The 10,390-nt window shown below is 49.9% G+C and overlaps 1 protein-coding gene across 1 annotated transcript in view; it reads right to left on the reverse strand.

Annotated features, from left to right (window-relative positions):
• bmp6 (bone morphogenetic protein 6) overlaps positions 1-8,144 on the reverse strand; it is a 43,715-nt gene extending 35,571 nt beyond the window's left edge. Inside the window, exons 1-2 of the mRNA XM_076013746.1 lie at positions 7,496-8,144; positions 6,794-7,331 (exon numbers count right to left, since the gene is read on the reverse strand). Coding sequence (XP_075869861.1) covers positions 6,794-7,286 — 493 coding nt within the window. The 5' untranslated portion in view covers positions 7,287-7,331; positions 7,496-8,144. The remainder of the gene's footprint in view (positions 1-6,793; positions 7,332-7,495) is intronic.
• Positions 8,145-10,390: the final 2,246 nt, after the last annotated feature.

The following is a 10,390-nucleotide window of genomic DNA, read 5'->3' on the forward strand; positions in this document are numbered from 1 at the left end:
ATGCACCCAGAGGTGATAAATGGAAACCTAATCAGATGTTCCGCCGGGTGCTTCGCCCCTGCTCCCGATAGGCCGTCACCAGCCGGGTAGCGCGCCTCACCTCGCCTCCTTTATCTCATCGCGCTCCTCCGTGCCCGTGCCGCTGCATAACCCCCGAGCTGGAATGTCCAAAGAGGAGACGGACCAGGAGATGAAGCGGGAGGCGTAATCTCCTTGTTTAGCCCCCCTTTGCCCCCCAATCTTCACTGCCATCTTGTCAAGTGTTTGTCAAGAGTTATGGCGTGGGAGGGGCGAGGGTGGGAGGAGATATCATCGGAGTTGGGTGGGAGTGCGGGGGAGGGGAGGCATGGAGTGTTAAGAGCAGGGTGTGTGGCAGAATGGACTTGAAGTGTAAATGGAATGCCTGCTTACAAATGGTTATCTGACGACCTGACCGATCCTGCACACCTCCAGCCCCGCCGAGAGCGAGAAAGATCGGCATCAGTTCCTCCTCTCTGACTCCGACTAGCTAAAAAAAAATATTAAAAAAATCGGAAAAATCTGAACGATGGCAAGGACGCCAAGCGCAAAACGCACAGACGCAGAGGCACGGCCAACGTGTTCCCCGCGAAAGCCAGAGGACTTTGACAACCAGTGCGATCACCACCATAAGTTATGGGAAGCACTTTAAAGGGCTGTAACTCAATAAGCGGGATTATTTATGTGTCTTGGACTTGGCTTGTTCTCGAGCCTTCGGTACAAGATCGAGTAAACTAATAACGGCGGTGAAATATTGGATGGCGTAAACAGACGAAAAACAAGCACAGGCGTTTGGGGGGGAAAGTCTTCAGCCGCCAAGTTTACATCTCATAAAATGTCTTTCTCCTTATTTTTTTTTTTCTTCGAAATTGGGCTGCAACATATCTCGAATTTTTTTTCACTTGACTTCTGACTGGCGCTGTTTATGCTGCGCTCCGAGCTTAGGTGAACGCAACGGGTGGTCTTGTAGTCGGGTTTCTCTGGAGGCCTTTCAGGAAGTGTTGCGGGAGAGAGTTTTATCCAAAGCTCCCACGTGCATCAAACAATTGACTCTTTGATCGAGGCCAAGCTAATTATTTGATCGCGCCAGGGGCTTTTCCGAACGCGTTTGGCCGCGGAGGAAGTGGCTTACCTGGGGTTTAGAGGCTGAGAAATGCAGACAGGCATCATAAGACAAGGAAAACAGACGTTTAATAAGCGCACCGCATTTGTGGATAAGCCGGGTGGGGGGGGGCGGGGGGAGTGAGGGGGCGCTAATCTCCCAGAAAAAGCCCGCTTCTTAAATCTTCTGGCTTGTTTGCCTTTAAAGTGTGGGAGGTAGGCTAGCAGTGAGCCGGGCTGTTGACTTAGGTAAGAGGGCCGGTGACAGCTCAGCGAGAACTGTTCAGTGGTGTGTGTATGGATGGAGAGGACCAAAGCGAGGGTGGGTGTTGTAGGAGAAAGTCCTGACGACAGACAAGTGCACCGGAGCTTCAAATAATCCTGGAGCACTCGAGGAGTGAGACGCTGAGAGAGTCCCGAGTTGGGACTGTCACGACCGCAAACAAAAAAAAAAACAAAAAAAATCTCTGGTTCAAAGGCGATGGTGAAAAGTGTAAAGTGTAAAGTGAGTTACGTCGGCTGAACTCGTGCGCTGAGAGTGTCGGCAGGATTGGCAAATCCAAGTGTCGCCGCTTTCGCGACGAGGAGACGTGGGCGACACGTGCGGCGAAGAGCCAACAAGGGCAGAATTGTGTAATACACAGTAATGAGAGGGTTGGAGCCTAAAAAGCAGGAGGCAGACAGGGTGCGGCCATTTGTGGAAAAGCACAAAGACATCAGCCTGAAAAGCCATGGGTGGTTCTTCCTTCGTCCTTGGTTTTTAGGGCTCGTGCAAGGGTTCTCCTGGTTGGGACGACGGAGAGGGCGAAAGGCAAGAGAAAGGGAGCCGCCTGGGTCGAGGTGACCAGTATTTCCCACCCGTCTGTCCGGCTGGCTCGCGAGGGAGAACCATCGAGGTTGAACAAATCAATCACAAGTAAAAACAGGCAACAAGTAGACACTCTGCAAACCCGAAAAAGAAAATCGGGGCAAGTGGTACGGGAGTGCATGGCGTGTTTGTGTCACGGAAACATTCATTTGTCCTCAAGAGGGTCACAAATATTATTTGTTCCCAATTAGGTTGGATTCCCCTCAGTTTCAAACAGTAAGTAACGTGAGAGACTGCGTTTGACTGAAGTCCAGCAACGGCCCGTGAGATTGAGTGGAAATTCTGTCATTTCCTTTACACACTATCTATCAGCCTCCAGAGCTCGACAGATTCAGGTTCTCTGCAGTGTCCCATGTCAAAAATCATCAAGTTTGTTCGTATCGGGCCATATTATAACAAAGTCATGCGAAGCAACCAACATCCACGGAGCAAGCAAGGAGGCTGTTGAGTGACAGCGTTCACGTATGATGTCCCGAGCACATAAATGTCGAGTGACCAAGCTCTTGTTTTCAAAAAAAGGGGGCATGGAAATGGTTCGAAATCAACAGGTAGAGGACGCATGATATGATGACATAACACCACGAGAGCTTCACGTACCCATTCTTAATACTTAAAGTCTGATGAGGAAAATCGCGTCGTACCCATTTCAACGTGGGCAGACACCAAACACTAATAGAGTAAACACATCATTTGCAAGATTTGAAGTTGACTTGTTGAAAGCATGAGCAAAAGAAATCACTTCACCCTCCGGAAAAACCAAACATCTACCTCGCAAACAACAACCGGAGGCCATTGAGCTGTGAGCTGGGACTGCTGCCGTGAGCTGAGGGGCCACGGCGGAGCGCGGGGCATGTTCAGAGCTGCGGTGTGTGTCACACGGCGTGAGTCATTCGACGCGCGGTGCCACTGCAGTAGACCTCAGTGGAAAGCGACACGTCCAGAGGAGGGGAGGAAGGGGGAAAAAAAAGAAAAAAGAAAAAAAGAAAACGTGATGAAAATGCTATTCTAGGAATGAAGATGAAAAGGGAGCTGGAAATTATACTTCTTCAACACCAGGTTAAAGTTTTCCACTGCTTTTGCTCACCGCTTCTTGCAACATTGCTGATTCTGAGCTTGGGGGGGGGGGGGAGAAAAAATTAAAAGATGACCCGACAGAGAAAAGGAGGTCGGTGCGGGGAGGGGATTGTGTGTTGTCACAGGGAGAACACTTGAGACTGGATGTAACAAGGGGGCTCTTAAATCTACCCCCCTCCCAGGAGAGAACGCTTAAAAAATGAGCACTCTATCCCTGCACCGCTGCAGCAGCTGGCCGCGGAAGACACCGGGTCAGGCCGGAGCTTAAATCACTGCCACAGTTTTATTGGCCGTGGGTCACTCTGGGGCGGGGGGGTGGGGGCGGGGGTGGGGGGGGTCGTTGGCGCAGAGGGTGATTCGCTAATGCGAGATGGTAAATTCTGTTCAAGAGCGGGCGGAGTGCGATCCATCCACGCACGCAGGTGGCGGAAACCGTTGGCCAAAATCAGGTGCCGCCGGACTCAATTGTTGATAATTACTTGTTTTTGCACTTTATTTTTTTTTTTTTTTCATAATTTGAAGCTGAGCTAAACGGTTGGTCTGAAGCTTAACAGACACAAAATACACAGAGACGCATACAAAGCGCTTGCGGATGCAGAGCCATCGCATTCCAGAGTGTCTTGTGCGTGTAGCTCGAATAAAAGATTCTCTCTCCTCCCCCTGCTGGCCGCTACATGCAACTGAGCTCTCGTGACGTCGTCCCTTCTCCATCCTTCCCTCAGGTGCGCAGCTGCAGCAGGTCGAGGCAGCAGCCCAGAAACTGTCGATTTGTGGTTATCGCACGGGTTTGGTTGCCCTGCTTCCCTTTCGCCTTTTCAGTCATCACAAGAACAATCGATGCTCCAAACAGCTGTCGCTCGCGGACCCAGTCGCCGCCACTCCTCTTTCCCTGAGCTTGGCCTCACCAGCGCACGTTTCCCCGAGAGCCACATTTGCGGCAGGCCCCGTCTGCACATCCCGTTCCGTGTTTTTCAAATGATTTCAGACAGATTTTCTGGCTTTTCTTCCTCCTCCATTTATCCCCAGTCTAATTTGTCCAGCGTTTGTTTTTTGTTGTTGTTGTTTTTTTTTTCAGCCACAGGTGATATCCAGATTTTTTTTTCGACCCGTTTCAAAATAAGAGAGACCACCCAGAACTTTCAGATCGAGACTCCCCAGGCCATTTTTTTTTTTTTGTTATTATTACAAGGGGCTTCAAAAGTTGCTGCGGACAAAACTCCTCCAAACAAGCATTAAAAACCAATCGGATGGCAGTGACACACGGTAGTCATGCTCGGGCCCTTATTTGCAAAGCAGATGGAAAGCCTTGGCCTGTCCAACATTAATTACAATCACATTCGGGGAGGAAGCCGTCCCTCCTCCTCCTCCTCCTCCTCCACCTCCCCCTCCGCCTCCTCCTCCTCCTCCTCCAGGGCGGTTAGGACTCCACGGCTGGAGGAGATGGCAACCTAATCCCTCCGGTCGCCGCAGAAATCTGAGGGAATCGTCAAAAGATGCACAGGACGCAATTAATCAAAGCGGAGAGCCAGATGTGCAACGGCACAGCGGCTCGGACCTCGAACTCACGGCGCGAGAAAAGGAGCGCGCACAAAAGAAAACACACAACACACTCAGAGTGCCCCCACCGTCACATTCCCCGCACAGGAGCCAACGGAGAGGTTTTTTTTTCGACACTTGATACCAAAGCGGCGTCCACCTCCTGTCTGAATATCTGGTTTTCATCACAGCACGTTGCAACATCCACTCTCAAGGGACCAATAAGCAGAAGACTTTTTCGCTTCTTTTCTGACTCAAATGCCCTCCGAGCCTCACACCAAAATGGACACGCAAAAACTGGAACGACAAACTGCCAGTCGCATCGTGTCTACGGCTACGATAACACTAAGACCGAGCGCAAGGCATTTCAATGACACGTTTCAATCCCTTTCCTCCAAAAGGAATCTTTTGTGATGGCTTTATTTACTCTCCAAGAAAAAAAAAAAAAAACATGTTGTTGTTCATTGAATATCCATCTATCTATGTCCCACCGCCTGCTTCACGTGCACTCCGAGCCGCGGGGTGCTGGGGTCTCTCCCAGTTATCTGAGGACGAAGGCCAGGCAAAACCCAGTTCATCGCGGGGGCCATCGCGTCGAAACAAACAACCATGCACACTCGACGACACAAGAAAGGGTTCTGGGTTGGAATTGGTTGAAAATCTGTTACTTTTTTCGCTCTAAAATGATCAAATAACGGCTGAGGAGGTGTGGAGATGCAACCCGCTGCCTGGAGTTTCCTGCCGTCACAGACGTAGGCGTCAGTTCCCTGAAGAGAATGGCCATCCATCAAGGCTTCAAGCGCCCTTGTGTCCGGCAGCGTCTGTCTCTGGCAGCTCCTTCTCCTGTTTATCTCCAGGCGCTCTGTTTAGACTCTCCCAGTAAACACTGGGAATTGCTTTTTGAGGAGTTGGGGGCGGAGGGGGTGGGGGCGGGGGGGCTGTGTGTGGCTTTCACGCTCCAATGTCGTTCTGATTAAAGCGTCCCTCTGTATCGTCGCTTGGGGGGATAATTAAGGGCCAGTCCGCCGCAGCAACACAAACACCCGGCTCTGGAGGTCAACGGGCAGTCGGCGGCAGCGGCGGCGGCGGCGGCCCTTCCGCGTTGCAAATACCAGCGGGCGGTGGTTGACGGTTTTGCTGAGTGCGCAGGCTCTATTTTATCCCGCGGCGACATAAATCACGGCGGGGGAGGAGTTGATTGCGCGGCGCGGACCGGCGACCACGGAATCTCGGTAAATTCGTTTGGGGAAACAAAAGCGGAGCGACGGCCACCACCTCTTCCACCTCTTCCCAGCTCCAGAAACCCCCGCGAGCCTGCGCGTCAGGGACGGAGCTACGTCGTGGCCAGTGGTGGTCATTGCCCCCCCCTCCCGCCCCATACATCACAGTACAGTGAGGGATACTTTGACAAAAGGCAAGGCAAGGCAGCTTTATTTATATAGCACATTTCATGCACAAAGCAACTCATTGTGCTTTTTGCATGATTAAAAGACCTTATACTTCCACTCCACAGAATCTCAATTTTCAATCTTATTTTTTTTTTCTTCAATATGCAACTATTTAACATGTATAAAGTTTTTTTTTTCACTCGATGATTGGCCTGGCTTATATTCTTGGTGGAAACAAGTCACTCAAGAATTAAGAATTTTAATGCAACACTAAACTCTAACCCTCGGACAGCAGGAACAAGCTCAAACAGGCTTGTTATCATTAATATTAACATTGGTGAAGATTTGCTGCCCTCTCATTCATAGGAATGGTGACAGGTGTTGCAGCTATTATAAGGTCACCCTCACAACATGTTATATTTTTTTAGTTTTTAAACACAAAAACCTATCATGAAAACTAATGTAGTCATTTCACGTATCTACGTATTGCCACCCCGTATGTGAGCCATGATCTCACCCAGCGTGGGTTCGTGAGTGATGAGACGCGCGCGAGTTTATAAACGAAGTTGGATTTTGATTCGGTTTTGTTAAAGGTTGTTTTGGTTGTTTTTTTTTTTTTTAATTCACATCCCCTACTGCGAGAAAAAGGAGCCTCGCGGGGGAAAAAAGAAGAAAAAAGTTGGGAAAAAAAAAACACCTGTTACCGCCGTCGGTTGAGCGCGAGGTTCGGTTTCGGTTCTATCCACCCAACATCAACAACAACAACAACAACAACAACAACAACAACCGCAGGTGGCAACTCACTCACCCAAATTGACGAAGCTCATCACCATGTCCGCGTCGTTCAGGAAGGCGCTCTCCTGATTGGTGGCCAGGTGGGGGCTTGCGGTCGTCCTAGCGCCGCTCTCGCGCTTCCCGCCGGGCTTCCCGCCCAACTTCTCCACCACCTCGTCCTCTACCTCCTCCTCCGGACTCTTCCTCCTCTTCTTCAGCTCCTCCTCCTCGGACATGGTGTTGTACAGGTCCAGCATGAAGAGCGGCGCCGAGTTGTACTTCCCGTGCGACAGATGCGGCCGCGGCCGGTGCGGCAGCCCCAGGATGGACAGGATCTCCTTCTGCATCTCGCGCTTCTCGTGCGTGCGCAGCCGCCGGTGGATGAAGCCCGGGTGCGCGTCGACGCCGCCGCCCCCGACGCCGCCGCCGCCGCCGCCGCCCAGCGAATGGTTGCCCCCCGCGACCAGGACCGTGCACTGATAGACGCTCCACCACAATCCGACCGAGGCGAGCCAGCAGCCGGTCATGGTGTTGGCCCCGCGGTGCTCTCCGGAGTGTCTCTGGTCTTGGAGCTTTGGGGGTCAACGAAAAGTTTCACCCCCACAAAAATAAAAAATAAATAAATAAATACAAAAAAAAAAATTTGATGAGTAAATAAAAGCCAGTCAAAGCGTTTACTATTAAAAAAAATATATATATGTGTATATATATATATATAAAAAAAATCTGGACTCACCGCGAATTAAAAGCGGGATAAGTCTCACGAATCAAGCCATTGGAAGCGCTTCCTCGAGGCAAATGCGTAACACAGCGTCGGCCCCGCGTTCATTCCGAGCGCGCCGCGTCGCTCCGGGATAAAGTGCACCATGTGAAACTTTGTTCGCTCCGAGTGGCACCTTCGGCTTCAGAGGGAGATCGCCGACGAATGAGGAGCAAAGCCCCCGACCGGATCCATTGTGCGCCGTTGTCGGTAGTTGTTCGCGTCTTACAAAAGGAAAAAATAAGAGTTTGATCTCCTCAACGCTCCGTCACAGCTCCACTTGACGGCCACCTACTCCTGCAGGGACTGCGTGTGAGAGTCCGACACTGATCCCCGCAGGTTGCACTCCGTAATATGCGTGCGTCCCTTTCCTTCTGTGTGCGTGTTTGGTACACGCCCACTCGGCGCTCGCTCCCTCGCTCAGTCAGTCAGTCAGTCACTCACTCAGCCAGAGGTGGAGCTCTGCGCGCAACAAGGTTCTTTTCTTCATCATCCCGTTTCCACACTTTGTTCGGTACAAGCTTAACGGCGCGCTGTTAGCACGTCATGTATTTTCTGAGTCAGATAATACTTTGGAAACGAGGACTAACCGACCGTGTTTCCAATGTTTTAACCCCCCGCCCAACTATTTGGAAATTCGTCATCTTCAATCTTTAAAAAAAAAACAACGCCGTTTTAAATGAAACCGTGTTGCGATAAATTAAACGCCGAATTCCATCTTTGCACATCCTGAATGAGTCAATGAAGGTGCGGGACGGACAGAGAGCGGCGCAGGTTGCGCAGCTGAGGTGCGCCCTCTGACGACAGAGTGAGGGACTGCAGCCTATAGGGCAGCTTTAAGCCGTTTATTGAAATAATTGAAAGCAGCGCTTAAGCTTTTCAGTGCTGTGTGTGTGTGTGTGTGTGTGTGTGCGCGCGCGCGCGACAACTTCTTGCTTTAAACGCCCTTAGTGGAATATTTTCTGGGAACTGCTGACATTAAACGCACTCGAAATATTCATTTGTCCTCTGCGTGGTCACCAACATCATTGCTGCGCTTTCGTTTGCCATAAATGAGAGTTTGTGTCTCCGTCAAGAGCAGATTCACTAATTCGGGTGCAGTTGTTTCCTCCAAGTATGCAAAACTTAAATTCTGACATCACACTATGATACAAGGGAGATGTGAAGTCAAGTGGGGCTACATACATACATACATACATACATATATATAAGAAAAAATATATACATACCACTTGAATATATAATATATACATATGCTACCAAATCTTCCATGCTGGCCCCTTTAAATAACAGATTTTTTTTTTTTTGACTTGTAATCTCAGACGCTAATAAAAAAAAAAATCCTTTCAAGGACACATGAAAGGGATTCTTCAAAATCTTGCGTTTCCCTCCGTACCAGCAGTCCCTGCAGCCTCCTCACCTGTATTATGTCTCGGCGGCCCTATCGGAAGGCGATGCTGCAGGGTGATAAGACAGAAAAGGTGTCCGTATCTCTGCGCGTCTGCCACTGCTACTGCTGCCCCCCCCCCCGCCCCGGTCCGGCCTATCTTATCTGCACGTGAGGAGTGAGAACCTGCATCAAAGCCACACATGCCACATACCACACACACATACGCACACATGTAAGCAAAAAGCACACAGGGACAAACGCGGCAATGTAATTGCAAGCAAAATCCAATCTCAGGCTCGCTAAAACTCGGATTTCGCACTCCAAAACGCCTCAAAGATCTGTGCCGCTGACTGAAAAATGGCAAACGGGAGCAATACGTGTATTTCTACTTAGAACCTTTTTTTCTGTTTTGGAGACAAATCCGACTGTTGACGAGAGAAAAGAGGCGCTCCGTGTCACACAGCTAGGTCATAAAGTCCAACCGACTCCTTTGTTATAAACTTTTTCTCAATTAAAAAAAAAAACAAACAAACATTTGAGCAACATAGCATACGGTTAAACAGAATAAACATTTTTGAGTACCAGTGGAACCAAGTGGGACCTTTCTCACAGTACCCTCATAATCTTGATTCTGTTCCTGGTACTCAATACATGTTTACAAGGTTCTCTGTGGATGTGAAGAAATGAAAAGAACAAGAAATGGCCCCAAACAATGTATGAGCCACTCATACTCATAATGAATGGGCTTGGTCCATGTCTCTTTTTTTTTTTTTCTTGCCTTCTTAATGCAAAGAACACACTTTGGACATTCCAAGCTCCTCCGCCGGCCTGATGCGGTGATAAATAAGCCGCCAGGCGTTTGCCGACAGTGATTGAGAGCAGCGCTGAAATACCTCTCTCTGTCCCCAACAGTTAGCTTGACACTAGGCAAACGTGCACGCTTGCCTAATGTCTGTGGTTGGGGAAGCGCATCCCCCAGAGGCAGGACAGGTGAGTGTCCTGCGTAAGTGTGTGTGTGTGTGTGTGTGTGTGTGTGTGTGTGCGCTGGGTGGACTGGGAGCAGAGCAGAGCGGAGCAGAGGGAGGAGAAGAGGGAAACATTAAACAGAGGCTCTGTGTCCTGTCATCACACTGTCTAGACAGGACACCTCCTAGACCTAATGAGGTCTTTGTCTGTCTGTATCTATCTTTTGTACTACACACACACACACACACACACACGAAACAAACACACACACGCACATTCTGCTATAAGTTAATCGTCCCTCTCCCTCTGTGACATTTTCATGAAAGAGCATTAAAAGGTCAAGAATGAGTTCATACAGAATTTTTTTTGTGTGTGTGTGTGTTTTTTAAGAGTGTGTACCAAAACGCTCACATGTGCATGCAAACGCGCGCACGTGCACACACGCACGACGCACAAAATTAGGGGTGGGGTGGGGGGGAGCGCGCTCCAAACCCCCGTCGGAATGCTTACACCTG

Source organism: Nelusetta ayraudi, unplaced genomic scaffold (genome assembly GCF_046127955.1).
Source record: "Nelusetta ayraudi isolate G7.1 ecotype Tasmania unplaced genomic scaffold, CSIRO-AGI_Nayr_v1 ptg000155l, whole genome shotgun sequence".
Taxonomy (NCBI): domain Eukaryota; kingdom Metazoa; phylum Chordata; class Actinopteri; order Tetraodontiformes; family Monacanthidae; genus Nelusetta; species Nelusetta ayraudi.